The sequence below is a fragment of the Sciurus carolinensis genome, chromosome 15 (genome assembly GCF_902686445.1).
Source record: "Sciurus carolinensis chromosome 15, mSciCar1.2, whole genome shotgun sequence".
Classification (NCBI taxonomy): Eukaryota; Metazoa; Chordata; class Mammalia; order Rodentia; family Sciuridae; genus Sciurus; species Sciurus carolinensis.
In genome coordinates this window covers 3,128,210-3,141,950 of record NC_062227.1, presented here as the reverse complement: position 1 = coordinate 3,141,950, position 13,741 = coordinate 3,128,210, and the positions used below count along the sequence as shown (strand labels likewise).

Sequence of the window (13,741 nt, the reverse complement as noted above, 5' to 3'; positions counted from 1 at the left end):
CTTGACCTAGATGGAGAAGCACTCCTTCAGGCACGCCCCCGAAACACCGCCAGGCGGAAAGGACAGGGCACAGTGCTAGCATTAAGCCTGGTTTTTTGTTTGCGATTTGAATACAATTTAAACCTAAGAACAAAATATCTGAATGAACATATAGAAAGAAAGTTTTTCTTATTTTATCTTTATAAGGGAGAAAGTAAAAAAAAAAAAAGAGGATACACTTGAGAATTTTGGTTTGGTATGGTTTGGGAGCTTTTTTGGCTATTCAGAATACATAGTTTTGCATGTTTTAAAAATAATGCCTGAGACTTGAGTTGTAAAATTTCATACGAGACGGTGCCTATATCATATTTCTGTGTGTGAACTTGAATGAGTGTTGAGAACGGGATGTTTCTCCTTTTCCTTTCTACTTCTGCCGCCAGTCTACCTTGCCGACTCTGCTGTGATGTTCCCTCAGGGTTTCCCCTTAGCATCGCCATCCCGGTCGTAAACTCTCTCTCCAGTGAAATCCGTGCTTCATCTTGGAATGCGGTCTTGTCACGAATGACAAAGGGCTTTCCGTTGGAAAAGTCAAACTCAGGTTCTCATTTGTAAGACTTCATTTCTGCGGTTCAATCTTCAGAGCCTCCGAAGTTCTTGCCCATATCATCAACACCCCAGCCAGAGAGGCGGCAGCCGCCCCAGCGTCGGCACTCCATTGAGAAGGAGACCCCCACCAACGTGAGGCAGTTCCTGCCCCCGTCCCGGCAGAGCTCCCGCTCCCTGGTAAGCACTGGGAAGACCCCGGCTCCTCTCAGAATGATAAGGAGAAAAACTTTCTGAAGGCTAAAGTGAACTCCACGTAATTATGAATATTGATTCATTTAACACTGTTAAGAAATAATCTAAAAATTCATAGCAAACTCTGACCACAGGAGAGGATTGTGTTGGAGCAGAAGTGTCGAGAAGAGAATTTTGACCCGTCGGTCCATTGCACACTACTTTCTACTGTGTTTTCTGATATTGGGCCAAAGCTGCTCTTTGGACTGGTTAACAGTTTTTGCTATTTTCCAGAGCATTCCAGTTTCGGTGGTTGGTTTTGGTTGTGTTACTGGGGATCGAACCCAGGTTGCTCCACCTCTGAGCTACATCCCTGGGCCTTCTTATTTTTATTTTATTTTGTTGCCCATGCTGACCTTGAACTTGAGATTCTCCTGCCTCTGACTCCCAAGTAGCTGGGATTGTAGGAGTGTGCCACTGTGTCTGCCTGATTACCTGGTCTGCATAGTGGATACTCGTTTCTCAGGACATGGAGATAGTAAATAAGTTCCTGAAAGGAAAATTGATTCTTTTTAGTCCCACTTGTGGTGGCATGTAAGGCTTCCATTTTTTACCCACAACCTAATATCTAATGTTTTTCCAAATACTCATGAATAAAATTCACCAGACTATCCTTAAGGCTGTGATGGATGTCAGAGTTTGCAATGTAGCAGCAGCAGATGTCCATCTGGGTAGGGGACAGTGTGGTCATTGTGAACACAGGGAGTTTGAACAGAGCTGAGAGCGCTGACATTGGATCAGGCTTCTCTGTTTTCAAATAATGCAATGAAAGTATGAGTGATCTTATGGCTGTTCCTCCTGGGGCTCCCCTAGCCTGTAAAGAGTCACTGAAGCACTTCGGGATCAAATGTAGCCTTGCAGTGGCTTCTCAACAGAGAAACAGAACACTGACCAGACAATTCAGACTTTAAATCCAGACTTTTGCCAAGTGCAGGGGTGTAATCCCAGTGGCTTTGAGGCTGAGGCAGGAGAATGGCAAGTTTAAGGCCACCCTCAGCAACTTAGCAAGGCCCTAAGCAACTTAGCAAGACCCTGTCTCAAAATTAAAAAAAAAAAAAGATGGAGGGAATGGGAATGTGCCTCAGTGGTCCCTGCGTTCAACCCTGGTACCAAAAAATAAATAAAATAAAACCCAGACTTTCACTAACACAAACGTTGTTTTACCAAAATATACATTTATTGTTACAACTTAATTATGTAAGCAAGAGCTGTCTGTGACGTTTGGCAGGTCTAATAATTAGGAAATTCCCTCTTGGCCCAGCTTTCCCTGGAAGCCAGTCTGTCACCCACCCATACCTGGTCTTCGTGGTCAAATAGCATCCTCACTGAGGTTAGACTCAAACTACAGGAACTCCAGATCAACTTCAGAGTGGTTCCACCTAATACGAAGGGCCACGACCCTCTGCCCATCAAGGGCTCCTGTGGGCTTGGTGCTGCTGTGAGCTGTTCCCCTGTGGGAAGGAAGGAGAGCCAGACAGACCGCATTTGCAGGCCCTGAGAAGGTCCAGGGACAGGCAGCAGGAGAGCAGCTCCGCTGGCACAGAGGGACAGGGAGGGCGCTGCAGCCTGGGGGTGCCCCCCGCCCCACTGTGGGCCACCAGCTACCACAGAGGAACTTCAGCTCCACACAAGAGACTTCCCACTAGCAGCTTATCTTGGGAAATCCACAAAATCACACTTGTGTAGCAATGCCCTCTAGCGCAATGGGGACTGTCTTATGAAGTGTGGTCATTAGGTTAAATTTGTGCCTTCATTTTAGAAAACAAGGAATAATTTTGTTTGTGACCCCTCGACCAGAAGTGGCAGGGATGCTTTGGTATTGATAGTGTTTATTTTATTGTGTCTTCTGCCCCTTCCATAGGACGTTTATGTGACATTTTTTTCCATCATTTGGTCCGGTGCCCAGGTGGTTGTCCATCCAGGTGAAAGGAGAGCGTCTTTCAGGACCTTCTGGGCGGTGGCTGCTGTGCTGTCCCCCCAGTGTGTTCTTGGCACGGGAAGCAGTGGCCGGTCCTGGCAAGCCCAGGGAGACTGTCACAGGACCAGCTCGTTAGGAAAACCCTCAGTTGGGCGGTGCTGTGGGGGCTGTGCCCCTGCCGAGGTCCCTCCGCCCGGCCTCTGGGTTGGTTCCTGGGCTGGCTGAGCGCGGGCCTCAGCTGGCCCTTCACCCCCTCCTCACGTGCTTCTTGTTTTGGTCTGGTTTTCTTTCATGATCTTAATTGCTGTTTTTTAGGTTCGGCGTCCTCTTCTGCTTTTCTTCCCCTGCCATGTTCTTCTCCCTCTGTTGTTCAGGTTCCTAGGATGACCAGTGTGTGGCCCCGGACGCCTTTCCGACCACTTTTCTCTGCCATACACACCGCTTCCCTGCTCAGCTCTCATCCTCTGGAAGCGGCCGTGTTTGGGGTCGCAGGGGCTATGTGTTTTCTGTGCGCCAGAGCTTTTACCAGCAGGTGGACCTCCGCAAAGGTTGGCCTCTTTCTGCCGGGCTGGGAACTTCTGTCTGACGTGGTGCCTCAGCTCCTGCCCTCTGCAAGAATTAACAGCCCGGGCACTTTGCTTCAGGTGGTTGATTCCGATCTCATGTAGGCTGCGCAGGTCGTGCCAGGGTCTCTTTCGAGAGGGGAACAGCGGAAAGGACAACAAACTCAAAATGCAGCATCACCTTAGAGAGCCGGGTGGGCGATTTCCTCTTGGAACCAGTCACCGGTCGGCGGGGTGGGGTGGCCTCCCATCTCCCGTGCTGAGGCTGAGGGCAGAGGTCCGAGACCCATTTCCCTGGGCCTGCCCCCCAGACAGAGTTTACTCCAGCCCTCGGCTGGCTGACTGGCGGAGCAGACTCCCGCCCAGGCAGCACCCCGGCGCCACCCCCTGGAGGTGGGCGCAGAGGCACCTCCCGGCCAGCGCTGGTCATCAACTGCATAGTGATGGACTGGGCGCTGCCCGGAGGCCAGCACCTGTCAAAGTGCACTGTGATGGACGGGTGCTGCGTGGCTGTAGAGAGGCTTACTTTTCTGTATTGATGTGGTTATTTAAAATGTTTTAAATCTGCATTTCATTGCATTTTTTGGAGATTTTTTCCTGCAGAATAATACATTTTACTGGTATTTTGAGCCTTTGGACCTAAGGACCACAGAGAAGCCTCTTCTGCCCCCTCGTGGGGCAGGCGCCACTGAACCCCCAGGTCCCGGCTCCTTGAGGCTCTCCTGGGGATGACCCAGCCGCTGCTTCCTTCCCCTTTTTTAAATACTCACCTTGGAAGAGAGAGGAGAGCCCAGATGTGAACGAGACACACACATTCCTCTCTCTTACTTCCCAGGAGACCTCTCCTCCTATTTAGATCTGACTTGGGCACAGTGTGGTTGGGTCCAGGCTGGCCTTCAGTACCGGTCACTCCTGCCCATCCGCACTTGACCACCAACCTCCCAACAGAGAGACTCTGCCCCAAAACCAGGAAGTGCTTTAGGAGGCGAGAGGAGTCACTCCGACCTTGATGGTGGAATTCTAAAAAAGATTACAGTAACTAAACTTCAGAGTTGCTATTTGTATTTATTTAAAGTTGCCTGCCTTTGGTATTTTAAAAACTTGAGAATAGGTACTTATTTTATATAGTTTTCAGGTATCTACGACTTATGTGAGAAGGTTTTGCTAGTCAAGAACATTATATAAAACATCTCTTTGCATTTCTTTGTGGCTCAGTAAGCAGAGTTTTACACTCTGATCTCTACTGCCTAACTGCCCCCTTCATACGGTAAAATAGGAAAGAATAGTCGATAAAAGTTCACCGTCTTCCTGACACGCACACAGGTTACATTCTGAGGCGTGTCTGTCTGTGTAGCAGATCGTGGTCGCTATTGGCCTCTCAGGACTACCCTCCTTTCCTGAATTTGGGAGTCACGTTTAAGTGCAGAGTAGCAGGGGACAGGGGTGCTGGCCCCAGCTCTCACACACAGGCCCACATCTAGCCATCGGTGAGCGGAGTGCCCCCTGCAGGAGTGACGAAGCAGTGTCCCCGAGGGCAGCGCTCTCACCCTTAAACCCTGCTCTGCACATTTTGGAGCAGTAGCTGCGCAGCAAGATCCGCAGAGTTTAATTTGATGTTGGAAATGTCAAATGGATGTTTTTCTCATTTGGGAGAAAAAAGACTTCTTGTAGCTATTTATCATTTTATTTCATGTTGCATTAGAGTGTTGTTGTCCTTGGGAAGGCTCTAGAGTTAAACATTAGCATTTTACCTGATATCATTCTACCAAAGGGTAGTCTGCTGGAGATTTTAAAACACAAGAAAACAAAGAAACACAAGTCTTTGATTCTTCCGAAGCTCCGGATTTGCAGATGGTTCAAAGCTTGATGAAGCCCTTTTGTGACTTCTGAGAAAGAGAGGGCAGCACAGGCTGTGGAGTGTATGGTGTGTGGTAATAGGACCCCACAAATAAAGTCGCCGTCCGTCCGCCCGAAACGTTCAGCAGCCCAGGCGCTGCTGGTACAGCTCATGGAACCGGCGCTGCGGGCTGTCTTCCGGCAGGCAGTGATGACGGGCGCCTGGGCTGTGCGAGTGACAGATTTAGGAGTGACTACCTGGCTACTTCTATTTTGCTGCCGCTGAGCAAGTTTATCACAGACTCAGCCAGAGCAGACGTCCCCTGCTCACGCTCACCACTGTGAATAGGAACGTGGAGAACTTCCGAAACATGCTGAAGCTGAGAAAAGCCGCCACCAGCTGTCGAGCCAGCTCTGCTTGTTTGGTACAGTTTCAGCGCTGACCTTCAAAGGGGTTCACTGTCCCCTTGGCCCCACTCTCTCTTCTCAGGGCAGAGCGAACCAGAGTGGATAGTGAACACATCCACTTTATCTATCATCTCCGTAAGCGGCTCCCAGAGAAAGAAAACTCTGTGATGGGTGATTTTTTTTTTTTTTTCTGATAAGTATTTTGGGCATCTTTGAGCAAATGATGCAACTTTTTTGAACAAACCATGTCCTCCAAATACTAACAAGCTCCTCGTCTTAAAAATTCAGTCGCAGGCTTTTTTCTCAAACATTTTTAAGCAGATTTACTCTTCCTTAAGTTTGCCTGAATAGAGATGGTTTTGTATGGAGTTTTAGTAAGAAGCAGTAGTGTTTCAAAGTACTTTTTTTAGTAAATGCTAATGTTGGTCCAGTTTGCAACCTAGATGAGTTTTGTTCTCTTCTGATTGAAAGGCAGAACCGAACGTCAGGGCTCTGTAAACTGACCGCGTTCAGGCACTGCCCTCGCTTGGCTGGCTGGGTCGCAGAGTGCCTGTGAGCGGTGCTGGCGTGTGTGGGAGTGAATCCTGATGTGCTGGCTCGAGGACATTCAGTTCAGTGTCACTGCACCACAATGGCCCCTTGAAGCCCGGCAGGGCCCAGTGCACCAGACCGTTCTGTCTTTCTCTCAGATCGTCAATCAAGAGCAGGGCCGGATGGAGAGCGGAGGGATCGGTTACATCAGCATCTTCGCTGCTGGTTCAGGGAAGCCCTTAGCAGGAGACAGCGGCATAAATACTCATTAGAAAGCCTTCTGAGTTTCTCCACATCTTCCCAGTGCTGACTGCGCATTCAGCGGTTGTTGGAAAATAGTGACCAAAACCTGGAGGCCTGTGGGCAGCCTGGAGAGGCGGCCTTGCGGAGGTCGACTGCTCCCAGTCTCCTGTCCAGGAGGATAGTTTTCAAATGTGCTGATGTAACTGATCACTAAATAATGCTTGTCACTATAAAGTACTAACCACCATCTTTTGGCTATTCTGGGTACCACAAATCAGTTATAAAAACAGGACCAATGTTGCAGATTTGCTGTTTTATCTGTTAGTATAAAGTGCCCCCAAAACATTAATTATAGGAGAAAATTGACATAAAATTGGCTTAGAAGAACAAAATTTATTTGAAGATTTCAAGTCTAGAAACACAGCTCCGCTGGACGGGATGGTCACTTGAGTCAAAACACCTGAATAAATGTGAGGGGCTTTAATTCATGGACCTTCCTGTGGCTCCAGGGCTTCAGGGGGTCCCATGTCAGTCATCTGTGTCTCAGTGCACTTGGAACTGTTGTGGTCCCCAGAGGGAGCCAGTTCTGTCCCAGTGATCATGGGAAACCTCCTTCTTTCCTCTCTGAGCTACTAACCAGGTGTCTGATCTGAAGGGGAGTGTTGCAGTTCCAGGACAGGCGATGGGCAGCTCTGCTCACTGGAGTCTTGAATTTCAGGAGGAATTCTGCTACCCAGTGGAATGCCTCGCTCTGACTGTGGAGGAGGTGATGCATATCCGCCAGGTGCTGGTGAAGGCCGAGCTGGAGAAGTACCAGCAGTACAAGGACATCTACACCGCCCTGAAGAAAGGAAAGGTAGAGCTGCTTGCAGGCACCCGGCTGGAGGGTAGGAGAAGGCATCCCAGGCGTGGTTCCTAACCTGGCAGGCTTGTCTGCTGGCTGCAGGGCTCAGGGTGTGGAGGGCAGTAGGCGGTTCAGGAGGCAAGATTTGTGCTCCTGTGATGGCCCTGCTCTGCCTCTCCTGCAGAAAGTCAAACTCTGGAGGTTTAAAGACCACCATTAAGATGGTGGCCCACCTTCATGACTGTAGTAGTCACTAGACTTCGAAAGGGTCTGTACAGAAAATATGTCTGAGAAGTGTGTGTGTGGGGAGGGGTTTCAGGACCCTCCTTCAGCCTGTGTCTGCCAGGGTGAGGTGCTGCATGCTGGGCTGCCTCAACCTGGAGCAGGTCCATGAAGTGCAGAGCAGGCCTGCAGGCTGTCTGGGCCCCTCCTGTCCAGCCTGAAGTGCACCCACTGTGGGCAGCCAGCAGCTGTTGGCTCTGTTTCTTTTCTCTTCCCAACTCTGTGTTTTTTAGCTCTGCTTCTGTTGCCGAACCCGAAGGTTTTCCTTCTTCACTTGGTCTTACACCTGCCAGTTCTGTAAGAGGTAAGGTACCTGTAATTGATGGAAAGATAAGATTAGCAGTCATGAAAGAAATACCAGTCACCTCCCTTGTTTCTGCGTTCTTGAACCCGGGGATATTAGGAGAAGCCCTCCTGCCCTGTTCCCTTGTGCCCTCCTTGCCAGTTAGAAATACCCATTTCCCCACAGAGAGTGGGCTAGACAGTGACTTGGTACTGAACTGGGAAAACGTTTGCTCATTATTTCTCTTACATAAGCAAGAGGATTCTAATACTCTGTCATGTGGAACAGGAAAACAAAAAATAAAAACCAAACAGGGATGGTTGCCACGTGACTTGGGAGACTAATAAAAAAATTCCAAACCGATATCAGTGGATCCTTTTATGAAAGACAAGTAGGAGTTTAGTTTTACAGGTGCCATCTTGGCATCCCCACTGAATCAGTTTGTTGGGTTCAGTTAGATGGGCCAGAGGGTGTTTGTAGTTAGCTGCGGAGATCCACAGCATGCAGCCACGGGCTTCTCTAGCTCTGTGGTGTGTCCATTGTCACATCAACTGATATTTCTGGTTTTGTACACAGGCCCGTGTGCTCACAGTGCTGCAAAAAGGTAAGCTTCACTGGGTGACATCGGAGCCGAGGTGGCTTGCTGCCCGCCTCCTCGCAGTGCCACTCACACTCAGTTTTATTTGGGGTGACAGATGCGACTGCCCTCCAAGCCATACTCCACTCTGCCCATCTTCTCTCTGGGACCATCCACCTTGCACAGAGGGGACAGTAGTATGAGGTCAGAAAAGCCCCCTGCAAGCCACCAGCGGCCCCTGCGCAGCATCGCCAGGTGAGTGAGGGGGAGGCCTGGGGAGGGAGAGTATGCTCCAGGGACAGGTGTTGGCTTCGGTTTTAAGACCCTTTCACGTGGGTCTCCAGAAGTCCCCAAAGGTAATTTGGGGGGATAATGGCTAGCTACTAAAGGATGCTCTAATTGGTCTATTTTGTTTCTTCTTTTGAAGTAACTGCTTTTTTATGTCCTTTAAAAGCCCTTCTTAAAACTAACTCCTATCAGTGGAATTAAAAACTTGCACGTAACAATCTTATCCTTTCTTACCTGAGTTTTGTGGGAAAAAATTTAAAAAAAAGCAAAACCAAAAACCAAATGTGTTCATTCTTGTGCGACAAGTCTGCAGCAGCTCTGGCTTCTTTGCTCCCGTAAGGAAGAAGCGAAGCCCCGTGCGTGCGGAGAGCTGGAGTTCAGAAGGCAGAGCTCACTGAGGCTCAGCCCTTTGCATTTAGTGCAGGGCAGGGTTGGTGCTGGTCCTTGAGAAAGTGGAAGGAAGAAGGCCGGCTCCACCCCTTCACATGGTGGCAGGCCTCTTGGCAGGAAGGTGGCAAGTTCAAGGCCAGCCTGGGCAGCCCAGTGAGACCCTGTCTCAAAATAAAAAATAGAAAGCTTAGTGAAACCCTGTCTCTAAACAAATATTTAAAAAGGGCTGGAGAGGTGGCTCAGTGGTTAAGTGCCCCTGGGTTCAATCCCCAGTACGAAAAAAGAAAGAATAAGGAAATGCGCAGAGGGTCCCTCAGATGTGACCAAAACGTTTCTGATGACGTTGGTCTAGTTGACTCCAGCTCTCTGGAATCCAGGTTGCCAGTCACCCAAATGCAGAGGTGGAGGAGGGGAATGCATGTAGACAGATACACACATGGCAGGAAAACTGATCAAAAGACAGTTTTTCAGGATGTGTCATAGGATGAAGATAAACGTGCTTCAGTTTCCCATGGTCTGACCTCCTGTGCACCATTTTCTAATCGATATAGGTCCCCAGACCCCTGGGAAAAGAACTCCTTCTTCTAAATTCTCAGTAGCATGCTCGAGCAACTTGCACCTTATGTCATTTAGCTGTTAAAGTGTGATCTGTATATGGTGATCAGGCAAATACCCCAAATACCCTATTTTCTTTCTTTTCTTTTCTTTTCTTTTCTCTCTTTTTTCCTTTTTGATATCAGGGGATTGAACCCAGGGGCATTTAACCACTGAGCCACCTCTCCAGCCTTTTAAAAATACTTTATGTAGAGACAGGGTTGCAACAAGTTGCTTATAAACCTTGCTGAGTTGCTGAGACTGGCTTTGAACTTGGAATCCTCCTGCCTCAGCCTCCTGAGTTGCTGGGATGACAGGCTTGTGCCCAGCTATTTCTGCTGCTTCTTAATGAAACATGTTTCCTGGTTTCTTTGCTGAAAACTGTTTTTTAACCTTGTCTCCAATAAGCAATTCCTCTTTGGAATTAAGTCACTCACCCTTTCCATGTTTTGGCAACAAGTCATTTTTTTACACATTTCTCAGTATTGCAGTAGTGAAATAAGTAAGAATATTGAGCAGTCTTGGCTTCTCCCAGGTTCTCCTCAAAGTCTAAGTCTGTGGACCGGTCGGATGAAGAACTGCACTTTCCCAAGGAGTTCATGGAGGACTGGAGCACCATGGAGGTGTGCGTGGACTGCAAGAAGTTTATCTCGGAGATCATCAGCTCCAGCCGGCGCAGCCTGGTGCTGGCCAACAAAAGAGCCCGGTTAAAAAGGAAAACACAGTCCTTCTACGTGTCCTCCCCAGGCCCCTCGGAGTACTGCCCTTCAGAGAGGACTATCAGTGAGATCTGAGCCGTGCCTTCCACGGGCCTTTGTGTGCGAGGACACTGACCGGGCTGCTCCTTTCCGTGGTTTTCTTTAACAGGCTCAAGTTTGTAGTGGACCAGACTACTGCTGTGTCACGCTGTCCCACAGACTCGACGCTGTGTTCCATCGATGTGGTGTGGGACAGGTCAACCACCTGCTGGTTGGCCTAAGGAAGGACAAGAAGTCTGGAACTCACTGTGCTTTGTGTGGATGTGGAAGCAGGAAGCTTTCCAGGTGCAGGTCCTCGCTGCCCCTCAGGTGGTTCCTGGCTGAGGCAGACTCCACCCCCCAGGCAGTTGGTCCCACAGACCCTGGTGTCAGCATGCTCCTGTGCAGCAAGTCACGCCGGCAGTCCCCGTGACAGTGCTCCCGTCCGAGGTACCTGTGATGGCAGGCCGGGCTGTCCCTCTCTCACAGCACAACACTAGAGGGTTTGCTGACACCGTCCAGCTGCTTTTTAAATCTCATTGCTCCGAGGTACACGTTACGCGAGGGACTTTGTGCAGCGCTGTAGTGCGGAGCATCCGAGCCAGCTGGAGCCCTCCAGGTGCCCTTTCCTCTGAGTGGCCACGCTGTCCCGGCGCCCTGGGTCAGTGTCTGCCGAGCCCGTGCCAGGCTCCCTTCCCTGTGGTGAATGTATTTCAGTCACTCCTAGTTTCTTAGTGGGGATCTGAGAATGAAAGCTTGGTGGGCTTCAGGACAGAGGTGACTAAACTGTCCAAGCAGCCTTGGGTATTTTGGTCAGTCCTGGAACGGCCTGTGACCACAGGGTGCCTGGAAAGACAGCTGGGGCCATGCGTTTCCATGACTTTGTAGTGCAGCTGTCACGGTGAATCAAGCGACAATTTGGTACCTAAGGTCTCAAACTGAAATTTATTTTTTATAAATGAATTTTGAAAGAAAAATATCTAGCTCTTTTAAAATTATATGAAAATGAACCTGCTGACAGGCAAGACTTTTGGATGCTTTTTGCACTGGTTTTCCTTGTAGATGACTTGAGTGTAGGTTGGGGTTTTGCTGAAGGAAGCCCGGAGGGGACAGTTCCCAGTTCCTGCGGCCCCTTGCCTGGGCCGCTTTTATTGTTTTGGTGTGCTTAGAAATGACCAGCCAACCAGCTTGGCTGATGTGGCTGCACGTGCACGGTGACCTCCTGACCTGCAAGGGCGTCTTCCTAGTGGCGTCACGCAGCCCCACCTGACCATGGCATGGCAGTTGCGTTTCCAGCCACATCAGAATATAGTAACATTTCCAGATTAAATTAACAGTAATACCTCAAAACTGCTCTGGTAGTAGTTTTTAAAGGATTGACATTTACAATTTAGTAAATGGCTTTAAATTACTGATACTTACGAAATAAACTTTAACAGTGGCTAAAATAATACATGTTAATAGTTCTTCTGTGTTGCATGTGAAAGCGGACCACCAGGAAACACTACTGACTCTTTGTTTCAATCATTTTAAAGTCTCTTTAAAGAGCTTTAGAAATTTCATTGGGAGGCTTGCTTACACAGTTTTCCGGGAGACTCTCTGCTCTCTAGGCAGTTAGGTGGGCCACCTGCTTTGGTGGCCCTGGGTTTGAGCTTCTGAAGCAGGCAGGTCACGGGGAGAGCGAGGAAAGCAGATGCAGTTTGCACGGTATACACATGCACACAGGGCCGTGGCTCGTTCCTGTGCGTGTCCAACACGAGATACGGCCCAGGACGGGGACTTCACTCCCATTCACAAAGCAGTTAGCTGGTCAACCCCTTCCCTCCACCACCTCGCACAGGACGGCAGGGCATTGCCAGCACCCCTTAGCAGGCCATGAGGTGTGGATTCTTCAATAGCAGGAACAGCTTGGCCAAGCGCACAGAGGTGAGCTGAGTGGCATGTCCGTGACCAACTCGCAGCGGTCTAAGAAAGGGCACCAGCATGGCTGGAACCAGACACAGCCTGCATTGTCCACACCTCCAAGATGGGTTCTGAGGTGGCCCTGGGATGTGTGTGCCGCGCACTTCCAACTACAGCGGGCAAGGTGACTGCTCGGCCCTCACGGGCCCGTGGGGCTCCCTCTCAGCCTCTCAGCCAGCAGAGCTCCTGCTCCTTCTAGAATGACCGCCCTATGCAGCTTCTGCATCCTGGCTTCCACTCCAGGCAGCGTGGGGCCTGCTGGTCTCAGTGGGAGTCTGGCTGTCCTGAGTGTGCAGACCTGAACAGTCACCTCCTCCTCCACCTCCCGTCTGCCATGAGGTCATGTTACAGGAAATCGTCCCTTCTGTGGCTGGACTTCCCAGAGTATGTAAGAATGCTTGTACATACTGTAATATACGTATTAATATTTAAAAGTCATTCCTTCTGTGGACAGTGAGAATTAACTCTCCCAGGCAAGTAAAAATTAAGCCAGGCAGATGACGTGTGCATTGACTTAACAATCTCACTAGATTTCAAGTCACATCGTTCAAATTCAACCAGAGGTTGTTATGTAAGAGTTTTAAAAATAATCTTATGTTGAAGAGATTATGTGATTAATACATGAACTCGTACCATGAAATTTTTAAGACTTTTATTTTTCTAACTCTATTAATAAATATAGGACTGGATTTTAGGTGTCATACAGGAAATGTGAAAGTTTTAAATTATGTTGCTATTTGCTAAAGCAAAACAGAAAATTTTGTACATGCAAAACTATTGAAGGACCATGAAGAATTGTGTGCTCCTGGCCGGGCCTCGGCCGCCCACAGGTGTGAAAGGTCCTGCCGGCCTTCAGGGTGACCTGATGGGTACTCAGTGTTTTCCGTTGAAGTGTTTTAAAATCTATGTAGGGAAAAATAAAATGGCTTTCGTCATACCTCTGTGTTGGGTTCCTGCTGTGAAGGGATGTCTTTGGTGGCTGGCTGTTAAGTCGCCGGGGTCAAGGTACTCTCCGCAGCACCTCACAGGCACTGAGGAAATGCGATCTGCAGGGACCACCCTGGAAAGACAAGGGTAGGTCAGCCACCAGGACGGCAGTGTTATCAAGCAGTGTGACTTTTTTTTTTTTTAACCTCATGGTAGGAAATTAAAATAGAGTATATAGCATTTTATTATATGTGGAAACAGACTACAGATAATGTTTCTCTAACAGCTTTCTGGATAACAGATGCCAAGAAAACAAAAACAAGAAAACACGTGAACCTTTTCATGTATGTCATTTGATGAGTTTGGGATAAAACTTTTTTTTTTTTTTTTTTTTTTTTTCCTGTTTTTGAAATGAGCGCTGTTTCCCAGGCTGACCCTCAATTCCCAGGCTCAAGCCGTCCTCCTGCCTCCCGCTTCCACATCTTGAGACACCCAGCACATACCACCATGCCTGGCTTTGATACATGCACCTAAGTAGCACT

General features: G+C 48.9%; 1 protein-coding gene across 4 annotated transcripts in view; it reads left to right on the top strand.

Moving 5' to 3' along the window:
- Positions 1-13,209, top strand: part of Spire1 (spire type actin nucleation factor 1) — a 145,618-nt gene extending 132,409 nt beyond the window's left edge. For 2 of the 4 annotated variants that reach the window (XM_047526255.1, XM_047526254.1), the window contains 7 exons: positions 620-762; positions 3,109-3,282; positions 7,034-7,171; positions 7,675-7,745; positions 8,301-8,328; positions 8,420-8,556; positions 10,109-13,209. In XM_047526255.1, coding sequence (XP_047382211.1) covers positions 620-762; positions 3,109-3,282; positions 7,034-7,171; positions 7,675-7,745; positions 8,301-8,328; positions 8,420-8,556; positions 10,109-10,367 — 950 coding nt within the window. In that variant the 3' untranslated portion in view covers positions 10,368-13,209. The remainder of the gene's footprint in view (positions 1-619; positions 763-3,108; positions 3,283-7,033; positions 7,172-7,674; positions 7,746-8,300; positions 8,329-8,419; positions 8,557-10,108) is intronic. The other 2 variants (XM_047526256.1, XM_047526257.1) reach the window with 1 other exon arrangement.
- Positions 13,210-13,741: the final 532 nt, after the last annotated feature.